Source organism: Sarcophilus harrisii, chromosome 2 (assembly GCF_902635505.1).
Source record: "Sarcophilus harrisii chromosome 2, mSarHar1.11, whole genome shotgun sequence".
NCBI classification, from domain to species: Eukaryota; Metazoa; Chordata; class Mammalia; order Dasyuromorphia; family Dasyuridae; genus Sarcophilus; species Sarcophilus harrisii.
In genome coordinates, this window is record NC_045427.1 from 57,090,889 (window position 1) to 57,116,000 (window position 25,112).

At 38.4% G+C, this 25,112-nt stretch overlaps 2 protein-coding genes across 5 annotated transcripts in view; one reads left to right on the plus strand and one right to left on the minus strand.

Moving 5' to 3' along the window:
- LRRC36 (leucine rich repeat containing 36) overlaps nt 1-7,880 on the minus strand; it is a 47,635-nt gene extending 39,755 nt beyond the window's left edge. Inside the window, exons 1-2 of the mRNA XM_003758397.3 lie at nt 7,737-7,880; nt 5,367-5,494 (exon numbers count right to left, since the gene is read on the minus strand). Coding sequence (XP_003758445.2) covers nt 5,367-5,494; nt 7,737-7,806 — 198 coding nt within the window. The 5' untranslated portion in view covers nt 7,807-7,880. The remainder of the gene's footprint in view (nt 1-5,366; nt 5,495-7,736) is intronic.
- Nucleotides 7,881-8,631: 751 nt separating this feature from the next.
- The window catches only part of KCTD19 (potassium channel tetramerization domain containing 19), a 45,790-nt gene continuing 29,309 nt past the window's right edge, over nt 8,632-25,112 (plus strand). Inside the window, exons 1-2 of one of the 4 annotated variants that reach the window (XM_031950284.1) lie at nt 8,632-8,808; nt 10,130-10,426. In XM_031950284.1, the coding sequence (XP_031806144.1) occupies nt 8,734-8,808; nt 10,130-10,426 (372 nt within the window). In that variant the 5' untranslated portion in view covers nt 8,632-8,733. Of the gene's footprint in view, nt 8,809-9,261; nt 9,281-10,129; nt 10,427-25,112 lie in introns of those variants that run through there. The other 3 variants (XM_031950286.1, XM_031950285.1, XM_031950287.1) reach the window with 3 other exon arrangements.

Below are 25,112 nucleotides of genomic sequence, written 5' to 3' on the forward strand. Positions count from 1 at the left end.
TTGATGGGTAGCAGTGATGAAAACACCCTTGTTTATGCTTCTAAGATCTTCAGGTTCTTGCCTAATACTTCCAAATCTTTGGGAATGCTTTCTAAATTCCTTCTGGCAGTATCATTTGTACTTTGTGAAATCACCAGAAGTTGGTATTAATCATCCATTTAGAAAACTTTTGGAAGATTCACTGCCACAGCTTAGATACACGTGGCAGGAAGACAATAGACCTCTCTGTTACCATTATCAAGTTGACAAATGGCTTCATTCAAGCAACAAGTATTCATTAAATACTTACCATGGGCCAGGCACAGTGCTACAAATATAAAGAAAAACAATTCCTGCTCTCAAGAATTTAACACATCAACAAAGGAAGCCACTATATTAAGGAAGGAAGATGAAAGTGAAAAAGGGGGAAGACTAGACAAAGTAATAGAACAGAAATACTGAAGTGCAACCTTGGGAAGAAAGACAACTAGGCTGGCCTATGTACCCTTCATAAATGGAGGCATCCACGTCATCCCTCCAGAAGGAGGGGCAGCAACAGTGGAGGATATTTTCAGTGTATAAATTCTAAGTCTGGAGTGAGGTTTGAGAATGAAGGCATGGTCAAAGAAGTCTGGAGTGCAGTTTGGTGAGCAAACGCCAACCACCATGACTTTCCTCTCTTTTCTTTTAATCCTTAATGGATAAATTTTCACCAGAGTTCTGATGGATCTACTATTTCATTCCCCTGAAGACATGCAGATGGTGCTTCTTCAGAGTATCCATGTACCCCTCTTCAAAAACAGCCTCATTTTTCTCTTAGTTCCAAGTGTTCAATGGGCCTCCCTTCCCTTCCTCCTCTTTGTAACATTCTTTTACCTTCCAATCTCCTGACACAGTTCAGGCTTCATTTTTGCTTCTTTGGATCCTTCTTGGTTTTTACACTGGAGGTTTACTTGTTTTTCTTGTTCTACTTTTAAAGGAATGTTTCACTAAGCTAGATGACCTGGGATGTGGAGAGGTATCACTTTCTCTCCTAGAAAGGAGCTCTGCCTTATAGTAAAAATAGCATGATTTGCACCATTTGCAGTGTAAATAGTATGTCTGTGGCAAAAATTACAAATTTTGGGTACTTGATGCAAATCACTGCAAAATTCACCATGCCCTTCTTAGTTATTAGCAATGAGCACCTCAAGTTTAGATGATTATTAATTCAAGTTGTCACTCTCAACTCTTTAGTAAACCTTAATATCTTGACTTCTATCATAAACTTTTTTTCCTTTTCTCACCAATTTCTTGTCTTTTGTCTTTTCTTTAACTTTTCTTACTGCTTTCTCCTTTTTCTCTCCTCCTACTTCTTCAGTTCATTTCTTATGCCCCATCTTTTGTTCTTCCTTCTGCTCCTTTATGGGTCCTTTTCACTGAATCCTTCTCTTTAAAAATGAACTTTCCCCCTTTTTTTTCTTTAAATTGAGTTCTCCTCTAGCTTTCAAATTCTCAAATCTTCCTAACTCAGTCTCTGGCCTTCTCCACAATTCTAAAGCCCTCCAAATCATCTTCATGATTATTTCATCTTATTTAGCTCAAGTCTTTCTCATTCTTTCTCTCACACTATTTTCTCCTTGAAAAGCTACAGGTAGAGTCTTATAAGATTTTAAGCATATAATAATTCATGTACAGATTTTGTTTCTTTCAAGAAACTCAAAGCAATTTATAAAATCTGACATTTAAATTGGGATAACTAATTGCCAATGGTGGCTGTCAATTTCTCTTTTTCAGTTATGCCCAATATCTATGTTTCCATTCCAACACTGCCTTGTGGAAGGGAAACAAATTACCTTTAGCACACCTTCTACCATGATTTAGTCCCAACCACATTCCTGAATTTTAACTGCTACTCCATTTTTAGTGTAAAGGTACATTTAAAAAAAATTCTTAATGGATATATGGCTGTATACCCTAGGAAACTGGGAAAGTTTTTACACACACACATATATACACACAAACTCCTTTTTTTTTTCTGAGGTAAATGGGGTTAAGTGACTTGCCCCCAGAGTCACACAGCCAGGAAGTGTTAAATGTCTGAGACCAGATTTGAACTCAGGTCCTCCTGACTTCAGGGCTGAAATTCTCCTGTCTTTTGAAATAAAGTTTTATTCACTTGGTTCATGCTTTTTCTGCTATCCTTTCTCTATCCCACATAACAAAAAAAATTTTTTTTGCTGAGGCAATTGGGGTTAAGTGACTTGCCTAGGACCATACAGTACAAAGAATATTTTTAAAAGAAAGAAATAGAAAAAGAAGAAAAGAAAGCAGCACAACTGATCTTTACAATTATCTCAATTCTTTTTTGTGGTGGTGATACTGGTAAAATGGTACAAAATTATTACTACATTATTACTGTGCATTTTAAAGCATATAATATAAAATAACCTTCATCTCTAATATGGTCATTCAGTCCTTATGTTACGCCTTCAATATCTTTCAACTTCCATTGCATCTAATATGAATAGTACCTGGGTCATCCTTTTAATTTACAGGGCTAATAGCTATAAGGTTATTATCATTTATAAATTTAATAGTTCACTAAAATGAAAAGATACAAATGAATTTCCTAAGTCAGGACCTAAATTTTTTTCCTCTATTGTTGTTCCTTTACCTTTTAGAATTGTTACTGCCATTTATCAGAATGGCATTATTCCTGAAGCTATAACTCTTTAGACATGGCTTATCACTGCCACTTTCTCATTACTACTATTTCTGCTGGTAAACTCTTTAATATACAGTGTGAAGCACAAAGTTGAAAGGGACCTTAGAGACCACTCAGTTTAAACTTCTTCATTTTATAGATGGAGAAATTGAGGCACAGAGAGGTTAAATCAATTCTAAAAACCAAAGTTATGCATCTAGGAGAGAGCAGAGCCAAGCCTAGAAAATAGAACTACTACCTTCTAGGTCAATTCTCATGAGTAGCTTTAATATCTATCTATCTAGAATGGAGATCATAAGAACTGTGGAATTTCAATGTAGGAGAACATCTATACCATTTTACAATTAAGAAAACAAAGTTACCCAAGTAGTATTTGGCAGAATTGGAATTTGAACCTATATCTTCTGAATGCAATAGTTCTCTCCTCTGTAGACAATTGACTGTAGCTGCTTTCAATTTTTCATAGCTATTTTATTAGAGTGTCAGGTTTGGTAGGTGCTTAATATAGGTTTGTTGAATAAATCAGGCATTTTTGCCCCATTTGTGTACAATTTTTCAAGATCTATATAAAAGCCCTCTACAATCGGGTATTAATATACCTTTTCAGACTTGTTTCAAATCCAAGCAAACTAGAATGATGTTTTTCACCGGCCTCCCTGCCTTAGCTCATGCTATTCCCTACAACTAGAATTGCTCTCTCCTGTTCATCTATTTTATTCCTATTCTTCCTGTAAAACTTATCTTAAATCCTGTCTTCTGCCCTAAAACTTTCCCTGATTTTCCTTACTAGTAATATCCTTTTCTCTTTGACCTCAAATAATAAATTTACTATAAAAAGGTATTTTTTGGAAGTAAAATCATTTTTTATTGACTAACATTGAATGATCCCAAAATCACAACTGCTGAGTTTATTTTCAATATCTTTTGGGTATTACAATCACTTGGTAAGTTTTATGCTCAATCTCAGGTAACTTTTAATTCCTTATGTTGTGAATGTCAAGTGAATAGTTTCCATCTTCTTTCTACTTATCTATCTCTTAATGGTTCATGTATTCCCTAAAGATGCATTTGCAATTATCACATCATTTTGTTTTCCCTAAAGCAATTAAGTAAAGTGCTTCTTGGTACTGAAGAGATGAATATATACAGAACAATAATATTAAGTATCATGATTGCAAAGTAAATAAGAACAATGAGAAATCTAATCCAACAGTTTTCTGACATCAAAGGAGCAAGATTCCTGCTAGAAAATTAGTCTTTCTTTTCAGAAGGTTTCCTTGGATATCCTCCAACAGGAGGTTAGAAAATTAAGCTGGTAAGCTTCAGATTGACTAGATCCTATGTAAGCTTTGTTTTAGGGGGTAACAGAGAGATGTACTAAGGATGCAGCCTGGAAATTATTTAGACCTCTGATCAAAATTATGATTTGTTTAGGTAAGCAGATATGCCCTGAAATATTAAAATGAGAAGACAATCTGAAACCTTTAGTTCATCTGGGGAGTATCTGGAAAAGTACAGAGAAAAGGCTTTTTGCATTGGAAATATGTGGGGCAAATGTTACCTTTTATGTGGCATTTGGGACACAAAGGGAAAGAACAGAAATTCTATATGTGTGTGTATTTAGAGAACTCTTGTGTTTATTAGTTAATCCTTACTTCCTTTGCTCTGTCCAGGTCTGCTCCTTTTTGCTTTCATGCCCAGGCTTTTTTCCTACACTGCCAGGTCTGGAATGTTTTCTTGATTTCCAGTCTGTCACCTTTTTCAAATCCCCCTAGAAATTCATCTTTTAGGGGGAACCTGTAGGCCTCAATGTACTTTCCCCCCTAATTAGGAAGAGACATTAATAAATGCCAGTAAATCCAAGATCTAAATGACAAAAATGAAAAGGCCTTCTCTTCTTTTAGCAGGCATTCTCTATGCTTTATTTCCTCTCAAAAACACTTCTAAAAATAAATTTGATGCTCAATATTTGCTATATTTTCCTCATTTGCCACAGAATATCATAAAATCAGATCTCAGAGTTGCATAGGTCTTTCGAGCTCTAACTTCAAATCTGATCAAGAATCTTTTTTTTTTCCAGAATCTTCAGATATCCATCCTCTATTTGAATACTTCCAATGATGAGGAATCCACAGCTTCATGAAGCAGCTCATTGTACTTTTAGGCATCTCTATTAATTAGGAGGCTTTTACCTACAATAAATTAAAATCTGCTACTCTGCAACTTCCTGATAATGCTCTTATTTCTGGCCCTAGACACAATACATCAAAACCTTCTTCCATATGCCAGTCCTTTAAATATTTGAAGACAACCATATCTCTCCTTAAGTTTTTTGTGCCTTCAGAGAAAATTAGGTATAGATTAGTCTTACGTCTGGAGTCAGGAAGATCTAAATTTGAATTTGGCCTCAAAAAGTGACCCTGGGCAAGTCATTTAACCTGCTTGCCTCAGTTTCCTCAAGTGTCAAAATATGGATAATAGTACCTACCTTGTAGAGCTGTTGTGAGGGCATAAAAAATATTTGTAGTAAAGCCCCTACTTAGCAAAATACCTGTGGCACATAATAGATGCTCTATAAATGCTTATTTCCTTCCTTTTTTTCTCAAGGTTAACCATCCCCAGGTCTTTCAAGCAATTCTACAGCATGGTCTACTGTCATCTCTCATCACATAGAACTTACCTGTAGACTAGAGATTAAATTTCTTGATAGATCTAAGGATCGGAGATTTTTAAATTTTTTGAAGGTCTCACCAATGGAATGAATTTTTCCTACATAGGATCCCTGCAATGAAAGAGACTCCACCAATTCTGAAAAGAGATCATTAGCAAATGTATTATATTCTTTCTCAGTAAATGTTCAGATGAATAGCTGAGTTAGTGAAAATGGACCTTCCTTCCTCCCCCAGCTCTTAGCCATGGTTTTGAGTGTTCCCTGAGAACTTCAAGAAAGGAAGCTGGGAATAATGCAGCAATTATCAAAATGTAGAAAGAGGACCCCTGGGAATCCCTGAGACAATGCCAAAGTGCATGTGAGGTCAAATTATTTTTATAATAATACTAAGACATCATTTAACTATTAAAATAGTTTTCTGCTTTCCAACTATACATCTGTGTGAAGCTGGATTTGCTTTATATACTTCAAAACAACATAATTCAACATATTGAATGTAGATATAGATAAGGAGAAACTAGCTATCTTCTGTTAGCCAGATATTAAACATACGTAGAAAATTGTGCAAAAGGACCATAAGATCATTATATACTTCAACAACAATCCTATATGATGATCAATTCTGATGGACATGCCCCTCTTCAACAATAAGATGAACCAAATCAGTTCCAATAGAGCAGTAATGAACTGAACCAGCTACACCCAGCAAAAGAACTCTGGGAGATGACTATGAACCACTACATAGAATTCCCAATCCCTCTATTTTTGTCCTCCTGTATTTTTGATTTCCATCACAGGCTAATTGTACACTATTTCAAAGTCCGACTCTTTTTGTACAGCAAAATAACTGTATGGACATGTATACATATATTGTATTTAACTTATACTTTATTTAACATGTATTGGTCAACCTGCCATCTGGGGGAAAGGATTGGGGGGAAGGAGAGAAAAAGTTGGAACAAAAGGATTTGCAACTGTCAATGCTGAAAAATTACCCATGCATATATCTTGTAAATAAAAAGCTATAATACAAAAATGTTTAAAAAAAAAGAAAAATATGCAAAAACAGCATGTCTTCTAAATTTTTTTGTTTTGAAAAAATTCTCTTTCAAACATTTGTTATATGTTATTGTAATTTTAAAATACAATTTTTTAATCTTATCAGTTTTAATTTCAAATATGGTAATTATTGAGAAGGTAATTCACACAAAGAAAACTCTTTGAAATCCCCAATAATTTTTAAGTATATAGAGAGATCCCAAGAGCAAAAAAGTTTGAGAAATGTTGCTATAATGGAAAAGGTACTAAATTGGAGCTGGAGGGTTCGAATTTCAGCTTTTTTGATTAAGATGTAACTTTTAGCAAATAATTTCTTCTCTTGGGCTTCCATTTTCCCATCTGTAAAATAATTGGATTGAACCAAATAATCTCTAAGTTCCCTTCCAATCAAGTCTCTAAAGCCCAAAGAGAGAAGCCCACCAAAGTGAAGTGGCTATTTGAAAAGTTCAACATCAAAAGATCATGTACAATTTTTCAAAAATTCTAAAAACAAAATCTTAATTGATTTCAACTATTTTAAAAAAGCAGACTACACTTTAGGAGTGCATTACAAAATTCCACCAATAATAATGTCATCTTTCAGAAAAAAGCAAGAAAGTTATTCCTATAAAATGGGGAGGGAGGATGGTGACGAAGGAGGGGAAATAACAGTAAAGTGATTCGGGATCTCTAAATTGTTATCAGATATCCAAGAGAGCTGGATTAGTTCTGAGCTGCTACGTATTATAATTTGTATAATTTGAGCCTCATCTATAAAAACGAAGAAGATGCACAATTCTGTGATCCCAGGATCCCTTGCACAACTCATTTCTAAAGCAACACTCAATGGAGCAGTGGAAACTCAAGCAAGTAGTAACTTTGTATTTTCCCCGCCAAAAAGAGGTGCTGCGGTCACTATCTCCGATCCCCCTCTCCCCCCCATTAACGCCCCCTCCGCGTCTGGCAAATTAAGAAAACCGATGACGTTTAAGAGGAGCCCGCCCCACGGTCGGCGGGACTGGTCAGCACTTTAATTCACGCCTCACCCCAAGCGGCGGCTCGGGCTAGCAGGCCAGCCCTGGCTCAATGGGAAGAACCCAAGCTTCAAACCCCAATGCCCACTCCAGGTGGGGGAGCAGCAGCAAGCCTCCGTCTGTCGCTAGAAAAATCGGCGTCCTTCCCGCCATGTCCCTGGGCCTTAAAGGAACCCCCAGAAGGAAACATTGGAGGCTGATGAGGGACCGCGCCTACGTGCCTGCTGCTCCCCCGGGGGCTGCCGTTTTCTCCTACCCGAGCCTCCCCCTCCACCTCCCGTCGGCCCCGCCCTTCCTCGGGCCGCACCCGGCTCCTCCTGGGTCAGCGCCCCCATGCGGCGGAGCACTTCCTCGTCCAGGCTCCACTGCTCCGCCATCCCAGGGCGGTCCAGCCTGGCCCCGGCCTGGCTGTAGAGGCCGAGGAGACAGCCTCGGGGGATGCCGGGAAACCGGCGCGGTCTCCCCTAGCCCCTCCCCCCGCCCCGACGCCCGGACTCCTGTGCCCCCTCCCCCTCCCGAGGCCCACCCCCGTGCCTCGAGCTCCGCTCCCCGCTCCCCTCCCTACTCTCAGGAGCCGCCCTTTCCCTCAATCCCTCACCTTACACCTTTGTGTCTCAGCACTCACGTCCTCGGTCTCCCCGCATCCAATCTGGACCTTCCCCCACACCCCCAAGCCCATCACTTGGAGCTCCTCCTCTAATCTTCCCCCCACTTTCCTCGTATCTCAAGCCCCTGCAAAGACCCCCACTGGTCGATCTCCTCTAACACCTTGTCTGCTTCTGGCGCCCCCTTGCGTGCTCTCCTCTATCCTCTCACCCCAGCTCATCACCTCGAACACCCTCCCGGGCCACGTGCTACTCTCCCCTAACATCGCACCTTCATCACCTCGAGCACCCTCCGTGAACTCCACGTGCTGCTCTCCTTTAATCTCATCCACCAGGCTCCCTCCCCCATCACCTCGTGCCCCCTCCCAGACTTGAGCACTTTAGGTTCCCCTCCCCCATCACCTCGTGCCTCTTCCTACACCTGCACGCGCTGCACGCTAGGTTCCCCTCCCCCATCACCTCGTGCCCCCTGCCGGACCTGCCGGCGCTGCTCTCCTTTGATCTCACACATTCTCCCCGCCACTTCAGCGCCCCCTCCCGGGCCGGCACGCGTCGCTCTCCCCTAGCTCCGCTCCCTCACCTCCCCGGATCTTGTTCACCTGCCACCCCATTCGACCCAACCCCCCAACCCCCACCGCTCCGCGTGCTCTCGCGGACCGTTAGTCGTAGGCAGCCCCTCGCCCCGAGGCCGCCGCGACCATGGTATGGAGCCAGCCCTGGCGGGGGGCGCCCCGTGACTGGAAGATCCGTGTGGAGAAAGGCCCGACCCTCTGGGTGGGAAGCATCTCCGCGACGGCAGGACCCCCGAAGGGAGGGGGGCTGGATGAGGACCGGGTGCCCTGGGGCGGGGTGTGTGGGAGGAGTGGCCTCGCGCCCCCGGGCCTCAGTTTCCCCATTGCAGCTAACAGCGAGGTGCTGACGGTGAAGGCCCGGAGGGGGGCGCCCCGCCCACCGGACCCTCTGGTGGTGCTCTCGCCCTTCGAGGGAAGGAGGGCAGCAATAAGGAACACCCCAGCCCCCTCGAGTGGGGGGGGGGGCATTGCTCCTGGGCCCCGCCCCCTCACTGCAGAGCGGGGAAGGGAAGAAGATGGAAAGTGTCCATGTTATGGTTCCTGATATCTGGGGCAGATGATGGAACGGTCTCCACTTTGGACACTCTCTTTTCTAAAATTGAGATCTCCCTTGTGAACCATCTTAGTCCCCGTGTTTGGACGTCTTCTCGTAACCTAAGGCTGTTCTGGACGAGGTCTGACCAAAATTTCAGAGATGGAAGGCGCTTCCCCCCCAAAGCAGAAGGCCCTTATCGGCCATTTAAATCTGAGCTTGCTCTCCAGGGCTCTGAGCCCTTAAATGGCTCAGTTGTGAAATAGAACAGTTTTGCGACATGATTTCTTCACAGCCCTGCGATGACGCAGTAAAGACTCAACCCATGCGTTTTACACATGGGAAAAAAAAAAAAAAAAAAAAAAAAAAAAGCTGCGGAGATTTGCCTGTGGTCTTACAGGAAACGTCAGAATCGGGATTCAGACTCAGGTTGCCCGCTTCAGGGTCAAGACTCTTGCCACTACAGATACTGTGTGTGGCAGTAGCCCCGGACTCCCCTTGGTTTCCCATGGATTGGTTTCCCCTTGGTTTCCCCATGCTAAGAGATGTCCTAAGCCCCTGGAAGAAAAGTGACAGGTCTGAGTAATTAGTTTTGATGGTGAGACTTGGGAACGACGGTTTTTCTTCTTTCACCTTGTTTTATATGAATGGTCGATTGTTTTTTTTAGTTGAACATTTGCCTTTGTAGATGCCCTACTTTTCCATCTCGTTCCTTTGCTGCGTCAGTCCAAGGTTTAATAAAGCAAAAAGTGGGTTAGATAGGAAATTGAATTATGACTAAGTGAACTTATGTTCTCAATGGTAGGGTTATTAACTGAATGGGCTCATGGCTTAGTGTTCTTTGGTCCACATTAATAACCACCAATGGGACTGAAAGAGTGCAGAACAAACAATGAACTCATTTCTTTATAGATAGGATCTCCAGAGAGGCTTGCATTAATGTAATGTATTCCAGTGCTCCAGGTCATAAATCTCTTCATTTTCCATTTAGGAGGAGCCTGGGATGTCTCATGAATCAGCAGAGGATTTGTTTCATTTTAATGTAGGGGGTTGGCACTTTTCAGTTCCTAGAAGCAAACTCGCTCAGTTCCCAGACTCCCTCCTGTGGAAAGAAGCATCTGCTTTGACACCCTCGGACAGCCAACGGTTATTCATCGACAGAGATGGATTCACATTTCGGCATGTGCATTATTACCTCCATACCTCCAAACTCTCCTTTTCCAGTTGTGCAGAATTAAATTTGCTATATGAGCAAGCACTGGGTTTGCAGTTGACGCCTTTATTACAGGTAAGTCCCTTTAGACACCAGCATTCAATTAACATATGGGTTTCCATCTAGATGTGTTTATGTGTATTATTTTTACATAGAACAGAGCAGAAGTCAGTGATTTGACATGTCTCAATGGGAGAATGCGATGAATAATTCATTGCATAAAATTAATTTAGAAGATGTAGGATTTTTTTCTTACAAGTTGCTTGTTCCATGAATACAGTCAGTAAAGGCCTTAAGGCAAGCATTGTGTCTCCTCCATTCTAATGTCTCAGAAGGCACTGATAGCTCCCTCAAATGCTATATTAGACTTTTTCCTGAAACTAAAATTGTTTTTTTTTTTTTAAATGAAAAGTTTGGGGTTAGTAAAACTTACTAACAGTGTTTTATGCTGTGTAATGTTGCACAGCTAAAGCTGTGTAAATTAAACCCCTTGAACATAGTTGGAACTTAATTTTTATTGAATTGGATCATACACACATCTAGTATTTTTTTCTTTGATAGTTGTGCTGAGAATTCACCTATTTTCCTCCAATAAATCCTTTCTACCCCTATAATCTTCTCCAATTTTCATTAGGCTCAAGAATTTTCAAAGATTATGCCGATAAGATCAAAATTCTGCTATATTTTATCAAACTAGAAAGTCCTCAACTGTGCACCATAACTCAGTCATCCAAGAACCAACCTACTTAGCTTGGAAAGGCTTATTACCAGGTTGACTGCAGGGAAGTGGGATTTTATTTTATTTTATTTTGCTACAGAAACTCATAAAGATTGTCTGCTTGGGACATGAAGATGATATAAAACCAAAAGATAATATTTTTTAAAAGATAGAGGCAGTACAGATAGATAGAGGATTACAGTTAGATAGATAGACAGACAGACAGACCGACAGACAGATAGAGGATTACAATTTGCTTTGGTGACTGGAAGTGTCCATTCTGATGAAATCACAGGTCTTTGAAAGTATTAAGTCCTTTAGAAAAACAATCACAAGTAAGAACAGAAAAAAAAAACCAGAAGCTTTGCTTTGTCTTTGCTCTGAGAGAAGATAGAATGATTTCGTAGAGTAGTGGTGCCAAAGAAATTACGGATCTGAATACCCACATGTACCTTCCTTGGGCTTCTTTTTCTTTGTATAAAATGAGAGGGTTGGTTTATATCAGAAGTTCTTTACCTTTTTGTGTCATGAATCCCTTGGGCAATCTAGTCTAGTGAAGCCTATGGGACGCTTATCAAAAGAATGTTTTTAAATATATAAAACAAAATACATGGAATTACAATGGAAGCCAATGATAATATTAAATTTTTTATTTATTTAAAACTGAAATACAAAATAAGAAAAGAAATAAAAAGAACCATTGTCATGTGCACAGCAGAATATGAGAGAATTCAAGATATGAAATAATAAATTTCCATTTCAAGAAAACCTATATAAAGAATACTACACATTGTGTTCAGAGCTATCCATCTTTTCTTTGCTTCCTCACAGGTTTTCTTTTGTTCACTGCTGTAGACTTTTCACTTTTTTTCCCCTTTCTCCTCACTTCCACCAAAAACCTACAATTAATCATGTATGTATATACACACACCATATATACATACACATGCATATACATAAATATCTATAATCACTGTATAATTGTGTAATCATATATCATATACAAATATGTAAGACCATACTATCTATGCTTAACCCATTTCTCTGAACATGGTAGTAACATCCTCTTTCAGAAGTTCAAGTCTTTTCATGTTTTTCTAAATCCAAAACCTCATCATTTATTATACCACCGCAGTATTCCAACCTTATATTGTCTAGTTCTTTTAAATAGTCTAAGACAATATTGACTAATATGTGACATAATGTACTTTCCCTAATTTTCCCTTTTGATTAAATCTATTTTAGCTTGAATTTTGTCAAAGATTATGATTACCACTCCTGCTTTTTTTTAACCTAATACTACTCCTGATCTTTATTTTATATTTGTGTATTCTTATTTCCTATTTCTCTTGCCTTCTCTATTTCACTTCTGCCTGTTACCTTTACCACCCTTATTTAGCCTTACCTTCCAGAATCCTTTCCTTATCCTTCTTCCCCACTCTTTCCCATTGCCCTTTTGTTTTATAGTCTTCCAAATACACACACACACACACACACATATACATACGTATATGTTGTTTCTTCTTTATTCTCTTCCCATTAACCTAAACACTCTTCATAATATTTTAAACAAGATTGTGGATTCCAAATTAAAATAATCTATGAATTCTGTTCCACTTATGGTAAAATGTAATTCTAATTATATGCTACAAAATATCAGAGAATGCTGCTTTCAATTTTTTATTGAAATTTAACAACTATTGAGTTCCGTGCACAGTACATATAATATCCTTTAAAATAATAAGGGGATACTATGAAGGGTATAGCACCCTCCAGAATCTATAATGAAATAAAAGGGGCAGTTTGGACAGAGAGGGAAGCAAAGGGTAGGGGCAGAAGATAAGAAGAGATCCATGGGTATGGGGAGGTTTAGTATTAGCAAGGCAAGTTAAGGAGCAGAATTAAAGTAGAAGAATTAGCAGAAATAATAGAGATATATACAAACACTACAAGGATTAGGAGTTGAATTTATTAGGAAAAAAAGTATGGCTAGTAATCACAGATCCTAGACAAAATCAAACTTAAAATATTCAATCAAGAGACAAATCTACATTATATGTCAGGCATAGTAAATGTTATTTTAGATGAATGTTTACATATGGGTAAATATGTGTATGTGGATGTGGATGTTTATATGTATTTGTGTGTGCATGTTTATATGTGGGTATATATATATGTGTGTATATATATATATACATATATATATAAATCTGTGCTTAACTATAGCCTACTTAGGGGAAAAGGGGAATAAAATAATAATAATAATAATAATGAGACAGCATGCATAGCACAGGAGAAAGTGCAAGATTTGGAATTTTCGAAGATCTAAGTTCAAATTCTGCCTCTGCCCTTCCCTGCTTGTGTGACTTTGGTCAAGTCACAACCCATGTAGGCCTCAGTTTCCTCATTTGCAAAATGGGGAGATTGGATTAAGATCACCTCTAAAGTTTCTTCCAATTCTGTATCTAGGGTACAAAGTCAGAATGGTTTATGAGAAGAAGCATGTTTGTCCATTTTGCCCAGGTACAACAATCTAGAAAATGTGCCAGCACAAATTCTGATCAGGAAAGCCAAGGAAAACTCAGTCATCTTTCCACTCTAGGGCAGCGTAGGAAGACTGAGAAATCTGTGGACAGTAGCACCAGTGAGGTAGCAGCAGTTGGAATGGAGAGCATTCTAACACTCAGGAAAAGAGTCAAGACAGAGCACTAGGGCAGGAAGCACCAGGACAGAAAGAGATCTTGGGAAATTCTTGGACTAGCACTGGGTTCAGGAACAGGTCCCGTATTTTGCCTATTATCCAATTCTGGGTCATAGATGCAAAGTAGAGAAGAGAGGTCATGAGGAAGCACAAAGCCTACCTGAATACTGAGCAAGAAAGAAACAAGTTCTAGAACTATATCTGTATGACTGAAGCCAAGAGCAGGGGAGAGATTCAATTCCAAACTTTAACTCAGCACATAAACATTCAATAGAATAACTAGGGCAGAATATTGCAATTCATTCAGAACCAAAACTTCCCAGTTGGCTAATAGCGACTGAGTACACTAATCTACAGAAATTCAGCTATATACAAGCCAACAGACCCAACTTGCAGAGCTCAGACTAGGGAGGTAATAAGCAGACCTCTCCCCAGATCACATCACTTAAAAAATAACTAAAATTTGCAGACCCCTACCCTGAGCTATGAGAGCTGCAAAAGGGCATAAAAGACAAAAATCCAGGCCAAATATCCTTCTTTTCCCCCAGAAGTGAGCAGATCCTAACACTAAAGTCCAAAGTCAAGAAATGGGCTGAAAAAATGAGCAAATAAAAAAAAAAATAATCCATCCATAAAGAACTACTATGATGACAGGGAAGCTCAAGACTTAAACACAAAAGAAGAAAATGACTTGAAAACATCTGCAAGGAAAGCCTCAAAAGAAAAATGCAGATTGGGAAAAGCCCCCCAGAAAGGATAATCAGAATTAAATAAGAAGCTAAAAATAATTTCAAAAACCAGGAGTGAACTATGGAAGAAAAATACAAACAAAGAATGAATAACTTGGTAAAAGAGGTAGAAAACCTTATTTAAAGAAAATAATCCTTTGAAAATTAGAATTGGCCAAATAGAAGGTAATTACTCCAAAGACAACAAAAAAGTCATAAAACAAGGTCAAAAACTAAAAAAAAAAAAAAAAAAAAAAGGAAAAGGAAAAATGTAAAATATAGGAAAAACAATTGATCTGGAAAACAGATCAAGGAGAGATATTTTAAAAATCATTGGACTACTTGTAACTCATGAACAACAACAAAAAGAGTCTAAATATCATATTTCAATACTTTATAAAGGAAAATAGCCCAAATATCTTGGAACCAGAGGGCAAAGTAGAAATTTAAAGAACCCACTGATCACATCTAAGAAATTTGCCAAGAAAATTCTCAGGAATGTTATAGGCAAAATTCAGAGTTCTCAAGTCAAGGAGAAAATACTGCAAGCTACTAGAAAGAATTCAAGTTCTAAAGAGCCACTATCAGGATCATACAAGCTCTTAACAGGCACCATCCTAAAAGAAATGGAGGAATTGGAATTTGATATTTCAATTCTAAATTTATAACACCATTATTTCATAAGATGGGGTCACTGTCATCACTTGATTACAGTCTCATAAGGGAAAAAAAACACAAATAGAGACAATATATTGTAATGCAAGGTACTATATCTGAAATCAGAGGACCGGCTTCAAATCTTGGCCTTAGATTTATTAAGTGACCTTAGTGGCAGCATGACACTTTGTGGCTCAAAGCCCATTTGCATGAAGTTGTCCATACAAGTGGAGCTAGATTACTCAGTGTTTCTCACTGCATAAGGGGCAGAGATAGCAAGAACCTGGAAGAAGTAAGATACTAATCTTCAGACTTCTAGTTTCAAGATAAAAGACACATAGTTTCAGATTATTTTTAGGTCCTTAAAGGGAAATCAAGACTCTAGGAAGCTGACATATCGAGGAATCAGCACTTAATACACTAGAGACTTCAGGGAATTATTCCTTGTGTAAGATTTGCAACTCTCTTCTTTGAGCAAAGATATCTGGATCCCAATGGGAGAAGTTATTCATTCAGTATTATCAGTATTGCTAATCTCTGAAACTTCTCTGATTTTTCTTTGCTATCAGTTTGGATAAATGAGTGTATTTGCATATGTTCTTTGTAGAACTGGTCTTTGGTGGGAATAGAATCATATATAAGGATATGGATATGGATATGTATGTATATATATGTATACTATATATATACATATATATATATATATATATATATATATATATACACTTATATATGATATATGTAGCTTGAGGCCCTAATTCCCTTATTAAAGGATAGTAATCAGAGCAGCTAGATGGGCAGAACACTGGCCTTGGAGTCAGGAGGATCTGAGTTCAAATCCAGCCTCAGCCACTTACTACTTCCTAGCTGGTTGATCCTGGGCAAGTCATTTAACCTCAACTGCCTCAGTCAAAAAAAATGATAGTGATCAGGAGCTCAGCTTTAATCTAAACTGTTTGTCATAAACATGATTATATTCTGAGGAGCAGATAAATATAAGTCTAATTCCTTTTTTCTAAGAAAAGCAGTCCATTCTCAGGTCTCATCCTCCCAATTTTCCTTTTGGCAGGAATCAGTCTCCCTGATGAGATGAGAATCTAGAGTCTCTATTTTAAAAACAGTGAATTTCCCTCAAATTCAGCAAATAACAATTTTTTTTGCTTCTAGTTAAAGAAATTCCACCCCTACCCCACCCCATGGTTAAAATCTTCCATCTTTCAGGATCATTTCATTCTTTAAAGATCCTAGTTTCTCAGGATATAGTAGTATGTCAAATCAAGAGTATATGCAATGTAGAGAAATCTTTCACAAAGATATGTAGAATGAAAGAATGGGTAGATACTAGATTGTAAACTCCATGAGAATGGAAACTTTTTTTTCATTTCTTTCAACAACTACCATAAGAATGGCATCCAACAACATTTGCTTATTTAATTCTTTTTAATCTCATAAAATCCACATACTTTTCCTCATTCCCTCATCTGTCTGTGAGGGACACACTTAGTTAGTTTAAACCCCATTTCCAATCTAGGTTTGATAATCTATTTCTAGATATCAGTCTTTCCATAGCATTTATTAACTACTATTTCCAGGTACTATGCTAAGAACTGGTAATAAAAAGGCAAAAACAGTTCCTACTCCTAAGAAGTTTCTGCTCTAATGGAGAAGACAGCATTAAATAAATGAAAACAAGATATATACAGAGTAGATGGAAAATAATCTCTTTTTAGGAAAGAAATTCATACCTGGAGGGGGGGGGGGGGACACCAGAAAACACTTCCTACAGAAGGTAGGATTTGAACTGAATCAGAAAGAACACCAAGGAAACTAAGAGAGAGAAATGAGGGGCAAGAAGCATGAAAGAGATGACAGTATGAAGATGTAGAGACAGGAAATGGAGTTTCCTGTCAGTGGGCCAGGATAGTCAAATCACAGGATATGTGGGAAAGAATTAAGTATAAGAAGACTGAGAAGGTAGGAAAGGCCCAGGTTACAAAGAGCTTTAAATACCAAACATAGTTTATAGTTGATCCTAGAGATAATAGGCAGCCTCCAGAGATCTAGAGATCAGGACAGCAACATTAAATTTACATTTTAGAAAAATCACTGTGGCAACTGAATTGAAAATGAATTTGAATGGAAGAGACTTGAGGCAGGGAGATCAATTAGAAGGCTATTGCAATATTCCAGGAGAAGAGTGATAAGGAACTATATGGGGTGGTGGCTGTATAGGTCAAGAAATGGGAGATGTATCTAAGATATTTTGTAAAGGAACAAATGACAGGATTTGGATTGGATTAAATGTGAGAAGAGTGAGAATGGAAGTTGAGGATGACACTGGAGTGGGTTTTGAGCCAGGATGACTGAGAGAATGATAATGTTTTCAATACCAGTAGAGAAATTCAGAAAAGGGAAAGTTTGGGGAGTTTTTTGGGGGGAGGGAAAGATGAGTTCTGTTTCAAATATGTTGAATTTAAAATGCCTATGAAATATCCCGTTTAAGGTGTCAAAAAGGTAATTGTTGATACGAAATTACACCTCAAGATAGAGACTAGCAGCTGGATATATAGAGTTGAAAATTATCAGCATTGAGATAATAATTGAATTCAGAAAACTACAGTTCTAAAGAGAAAACATTGCAGAATAGATCTCTATAAGGATTCCCACGTTTAGTGGAAATGTGGGATATTAGGATGAAGAATTTGAAAAGAGAATTGAGGAGGAATGGTCAGATAGGAAGAACTAGGAAAGAGAAATGTGACAAAAGCCTAAAGAGGAGAAAGTATCCATGAGGAGAAGGAACCAACAGTGTCAAATGTTGCAGAGGTTGAAAAGGCTAAGAACTGAAAAAGGGCCATAAGATTTGACAATTAAGAACTCATTTGTAATTTTGGAAAGAACTATTTCAATTGGGATTATAGCCAGATTGGAAAAGATTTAGAAGCAAGTGACAGGAGAGGAAGTGAAGGATTAAATATAGGTGTTTTTCTCAAGGAGTTTAATGCTGAAGGAGAAGAGAGATGTGAAATTATAATATTGGGAGATTTTTGTTTGTTTTTTAAGAATGGGGGAGATAGGTATGTTTGTAGAAAGCAAGGGGAAAAAACAGTGGATAAGGACAATTAAAGATAAGAAAGAGAAAGAGTGAGCATAATCGTGAGGGCAATCTGCTGAGAAGGGAATGGATGGGAAGAAGGGGGCAATACTTTATAAGTTGGAGAGGTACCAAGTCATAATAGATGGAGAGCCAGTTTTGGAATTGGGAAAACGGGTATGAGTTATGCCTCAAGACCACATGCTACATGACCTCAGGAAAGTCACTTCATTTCCTAGTACCCCAAGCAATTCTCCAAGGCCAGAAACCATCCCACAAGTTCCAGACTGACTTAATAGAAGGCATTCCTAATACTGAGGAAATCTCAGCCACAGTTCAAAAATATCTTAAAAGTTGTATGTGTGCATGTCTGTATATTATTACTACTATTGGCCATTTTGCATTCATTTTCTCTGAGTTCATTGGGCTAAGAAAAACTAATACTATGGTCTTGGCATATCATGTGTAAGCTAAAATTTAGTTACTTAGATACTCTACATTGTAATCCCAAAATTTCTTAAACTTGAATATATTCATGGAAAAATCCCTTAGCTACTTCTTTTCTGTCTTCAATTGAATCTCTCAGCATCACTACTATCAAAAATATTTGGGACAATCCATGTGACATGATGAAAATAGTTGTGGATTTGGAGTCAGAGGACACGGCTTGGAATCTTGGTTTTGCTACGTTGTGCCTATGTGATCTTGGGCAATTCACTTCTCTCTGGGCCTGAACAATGACCACTAAAACTAACTGCAAAACAGCTTTAGCCTCCAACAAAGAGTCACAGCAGAGGAACTCTTGTGCCATCCTGTGAAATCCACAGGGAAAGTGTATTTATAATACATATAGAGCTTATATTTCCTTTCTTGCTGCCTCCTAAGGAGTGCCAAGCTTGGAGTCTGTCACTGCTGCACTTGTGAGCAAGCAATCCGCTATCAGCCAGCTGCCCAAATACGCCTGCTTTCCATGTGCTCATTGGAGCCTGTTCTTGTGTTTATCACAAAGGATGCCAGCATGGGAAAAGATGAGCAGCAGTCTCTCATCCTTCATGGTGTTGGAACCGAGGTTTTCTTAGAAATGAAGCAGCATGACATGGTGCCGCGAGCAAAGGATTTGCAATCTAAAGATTTGGCTTTGCTGCTCCAATTCCTCTGTAAAATGAAGGGTGGGGGAGAGTAAATAACCTCCAAGATTCTTTGCAACTCCCATTGTGACCTACATTTGAGTATTCTCTCTGCTATTGACTACTATGATTTACTACTCATTGTGATTTTGGATCAGTCATTTTCCCACTTAGATTTTAATTCTTTAAACTCTAATATAAGAAACTGATTTCAAAGATCCCTTCCCTCTCTGTTCCACAATTTCTTCATCTGTAAAATGAGATCATTTCAAGCCCTCTTTTAGCTCTTAAATACAATGAGATTTCATGAATAAAGCCAAAATAAATCTTTTCCCCTCTGGCATAACTTGTTTGTGAATTTTGATAAATTCATAACTGCTCAAGATAATGATTCTGGCCTGCTGGAATCATAAAGGATAATTCCACTCAGAACTATCTAGTAAGTCTTCAGGCTAACATTTAGCTGCATCAACTCAAATTTGCAATTTCTTGCGGAATTCCCCCTCTAGCAGTTTTAAAGAATCAATCTGCAACGTGCACACAAAGCCAGTTTGTTAGTCCTGAGTATGGCTAAGAATTCACTATTTTGATTGGTACATTCCAACAGACAAGGACTGAAATGTGTCTTATTTTGTTTTATTTTAAATATAGTATGGTAACCAAGCATCTTTTTCTTAGAGGACAAAGTCCAAGACAAATGTTGCAGCATAATGTGGGGTGTGGGGGGGGGGGGGGGGGAGAGCATGGACTAGGAGTTAGAAAATTTAGGCTCAAATCCCTGCTCTTCCACTTGGGTGACTTAGAAGAAGTCATTTCACACCTGTGGACCTCAGTTTCTTCATCAGTATATAGTACCTCCTCTGCAGCGCCTCTCCACTTCATACTTGTGCTTGAACATTGGCTCCCTCAGAGAGTGGCTATTCTTACAAGTTCAGAGAGGTCACTTGATAATTTTCCCATCAGGGAGATTTCCTTTAACAGATAGCCAGACACAATTAGTTCAAAAGCATGACAAAAACATGAGAAATTAGTTAACAAATGGTCCCAGATTTATACATAAACTCAGGGCACACTCATGTGAAAAGAGTGGAATACAATAGCACATATGTAGAGAGTATACATAGCTAAGACAGCTCCCAACTAAACTTTTTTTCCTCCATTGGATGCAACATTTATGTTGGACTCCTTGGTTATGTTTCTGTTTTTCACCTCAACTCTGTCTGGGCCAATGCTTTCTTGAAATCATGGTTCTTTTCTCTGTTGCCAGAGAGTTACTTCTGACTTGAATGTTGTTCCTCTCTGTCTGTGCCTCCATAGAGTTTGTGCATCTGCTCCTAGGTGAAGACAATTATATCTTGAATTTGATTTGCCTGATCCTTTCACCCACTTTCCCAAACATCAATAGATGTAATATATTTACCTAGTAGTGTGGCTTCACAGTTCAGATGCCATGGGTGATGGAGGAAGGAGGCAGAAAAATGTGGAGTGATTCCTCTCAGAAGCTAGCTTTTTCCTTAACTTTTAGCTTCTGCCTGAGGAACTCCAGAATCTACAAGCTAGCTTTTGAAGAGTCATTCATGATGGCAAATCTTTTCCCAGATAATGGCCAAGCTTCTCTTCCAATTCAATCAGAGCTTTTTCACCCTTTGAGAAGGGATAACATTGTGTTAACACATTTTTGTATTTTGTTAACATGGTACTATCTAGTTATATTCATGACATCCCATTAAAAATGAGAATTCCTTAAAAGCAGAGAATGTGACATCGAGGCTAAGGGAAATAAATTTTAGGGACACAGTTTTCCCTTTCATGTAAAATTCAGGTTGAGCTAGATCACTTAAAAGTTTTCTTCCAATTCTAAATCTCAGATCCCATGAACCTTAAGTATTTGGTGTAAAGCAGAATGCTGTAGTAGAAAGAACATTGAATTTGGAGTCCAAAGACCTGAGATTAAAAATAGTTTCTGTCACTTATCAGGGGAACAAGAGAACAAAGATTTATTAAGCACCTATTATGTGCCAGGCACTTTATGAATATTCTCATTCGATCTTCACAAAAAAACTAGAAGATAGGGGCTATTATTATCTCCATTTTCCTGTTAAGGAAGCTAGTATCCAAGGCTGGATTTGAACTCAAGCTGCCCTGACTCAAGCCCAAGGTTCTATCATATCCTTAATTGGTCTTACCAGCTATGGGCCATTGAAAAAGTCACTTAACTTCTCTAGCTCTCAGTTTCTTCATCTATAATATGAATATATTGGACTGGATGATCTGTAAAATTCCCTCCATCCCTTCATGCTTTGATTCTGCTTCTGCTTTTCAGTTCAACAAATTGTCATTGGGATCTGGAAATACAGAAACTAACAGGTCTGCCCTGGAGGAGGAGCTCAGGTGCCACAGAGAAGACAAGGTGGAGAGGGACCAGGTGGATCCCAAGATAGCTAGGGAGGGCTTTATTGTGGAAGCAGCCCTTGAGCCTTCACCTTGGGCCTCCTAGTACTCAGTCTCCTTGAGTCTCATAATCTTCACAAGGATTGTCACATCTTAAATCCCATCATGATGTGTATTAGTATTTTAATAATCTGTCCCTATGTGACTCTGAGGCCTCAGCTTCGTTCTTTCCAGCTCCACCTCCATGATTCTTAAAACCCTAGCATCATGAAATCTGAAAACCCTCCATTTGAATCTTCTACATCCTTTCTAAGATTATTCTTTGTCTCATTGTGACCTACATTCCCTCCACAATTCCCTGTTCTCCCACATTACTGAAGCTTCACTTTTTTCCTTCACAGTCTTAACTATGATTGATCAGTTCAACTATAAATTGTTCTGTACCTTTGAATCTCTTGTTCCTTGACATCACTATTCACAGATTACCAGTCTGTAACCCTGGGTTACTCATCTTCTCTAATCCTACCCAAATGCTACTGATTTGCTGCTGGAAAAAGGCATGCTACAGTGCCAGCTAGTTCTAACACCAAGTTATGTTATCAAATGTCTACTAATCCCTCATTATCACATCAGAATCCTTTCATTCTTAACTAACTCCCTATCACAATCTCTACAATAGCTGTTGCAAACCTTTTCATTTTCCCCTAAAAACCTCCTCCTTCTCAACAAAGGACTTTCTCTTATTCTTATCTGAGAAAACAGAAACCATCAGTTGGGAACTCCTCCTTTGCAGTTTGTACCTCAAAAAATTTCCAGTCTTTAATTCTCCTTTCTCTTCTCTCAGGTTCCAGTCTCCTTAGAAAGAGAATGCCCCTCTCTATACCAAAGCAAAGATTACTCTCCTCTACCCCTTTCTCCCCTCCTCAATTTCTCAGAATACAAAACAAGACCAACAAAAAGTCCTTCGAGGATCTCACAGAGCTCTTCTAATGGGAGAGCCAATGGGCAGCTATGTGTAAACAAGCCTTATACAGGATACATTGCAGATAATCAACAAAAGACAAGGACTAACATTAAGGGAAAATCAAGAAAAGCTTTCCCATAGAAAGGGAGATTTTATCTGGGATTTGGAGGAAGCTGGTGATAGCGAATTCTAGGCACAGTCAGTAAAAAGGCAGGCAGTTGGAAGATTGGATGTCTTGTGCTGCTTGTGTGAAGAACAGCAGGAGACCAGTGTCACCAGAGCACAGAGGATGGAGTTGAGGAAGGCTGAGAAAATGGAGAAGGTCAATGGGATCATGGTGTGAAGGGCGTTGAATCCAAAGGAATTTATATTTGATCCTGGAGGGGATAGGGAGCCACTGGAATCTTTGAATAGGTGGAGATCATGGTCAGACTTAAGCCCTAGAAAGATAAACTTGACAGCCCAGAGGGGCACAGATCGAAATAGGGTGAGACTTGAGGCAGGCAGACCTACTACCAGGTTCCTACAGTAAGACAGGCAGGAGGTGATGGGGTTCTGCCCCAGAGGAGGAGTGGTATCAGAGAAGAGAAAGGGAATATTCAAAAGATGTGGTAAAGGTGAGATCTCTGGGCCTTGGCAACAGATATGAAGTATGAGAGAGAGTGAGAGGTGGAAGGTGACACCTTAGCAGTAATAAGAAAGTTCAGAAATGGGGGAGGGTTTGATTTTGTGTTTTCTCTACCTTTTAGTCAACTGTGTAACTATAAGGATGTGATCTACTATTCTTTACATGATTTGTGATAAATTTGTTTTATGTTCAGATTTTGGGGGGAAGATTATTATTTACTAGAAAGCATTACATGTTCTCAGGGAGCAAATTTCCCTGGTGGGGAAAATAAAACCTTTCAAGAGTTACCCATGATTTCATAATTGGTAAGTCAAATAGTCTATTTTTAACTATAGCATCACTGTCATAGATTTAGAAATAGAAGGGGTCTGAGAAGTTATCTAATTCATCTCCTTCATTTTGTCCTTGAGGAAATTGATACCCAGAGAATTGACCCCCACAAAACTCATAATCTTGTTGAGCCTTAATTTCCATATTTGTAAAATGGGGACAACAGTATCAATTCTGACTATCTTAGAACTGTCATAAAGACCAAATGACATATGAAAAATGTTCTAAACCATTATTAATTAGACAAATACAAATTAAAAACAACTCTTGAGGTACAACCTCTCATACCTCTTAGATGACAGAAAAAATGATAAATGTTAAAGGATAAATGTGGGAAAACTGAGACACTGGTACATCATTGATAAGAGTTGTGGACTGATTCAGCCATTCTGGAGAGCATTTGGAATTATATTTCAAACTATGTAGCCCAAAAGGCTATAAAATTCTGCATACCCTTTGATCCAGCAATACCAATACTGGGTCTGTGTCCCAAAGAGGGAAAGGGAAAGGACCTATATGTACAAAAATGTTTATAGCAGCTCTTTTTATGGTGGCAAAAAAAATTGGAAATTGAAGAGATGCCTATCAATTAGGGAATGATTGAACAAATTGTTACATAAGAATGTAATGGAATAATATTGTTCTGTAAGAAATAATGAGCAGGCTGATTTGACAAAAATCTGCAAAGATTTACATGAACTGATGCTGAGTGAAGTTAGCAGAACCAGGAGAACTGTACATAGTAATAGCAACATTGTCAGCATTGTATAATGCCATTTACATCCACAGAACTATGGAAACTGAATGCAGATTAAAGCATATTATTTTCTCTTCTTGCTTGTGGTTTTTCCCTTTGGTTCTGATTTTTCTCTTATAATGTGATTAATATGGAAATATTTTCAACATGATTAATACCTGTGTCAGATTACTTGTTCTCTTGGGGAGAGGGGAATGAAGGGAGAGAGGGAGAAAAATCTGGAATTCAAAATCTTACAAAAAAAATGTTGAAAATAATCTTTACATATAATTAGAAAAAATAAAAAACTATAAAGTAAAAAAATAAAATAACTGTATATAATACGAAAAAAAGGTTTTCTATACCAGTGAAATCACAGATAGCTAAAAAGTAAATCACTAACATTCAAATAAAAATGATTAAATAACATTACTGTATTTGAAAGAACTTTGAAAAAATAGTATAAATCACTTAATAGATTCAAATTAAGTTAGAAATGTTATTTTGGATATAATGTGGACTATATCTCAGGACTCTCATGTACTCTTTGGGGAAAAATGAGAAGATGCCAAACCTTTTTATTTTTTATTTTTTTATTCTGAACTTAGAAATAAAACACACATTTCCATGACAAAGTAGAATAGAAAAAAGAAGATTGCACATAAAATTGCAAATTAATTATATTTA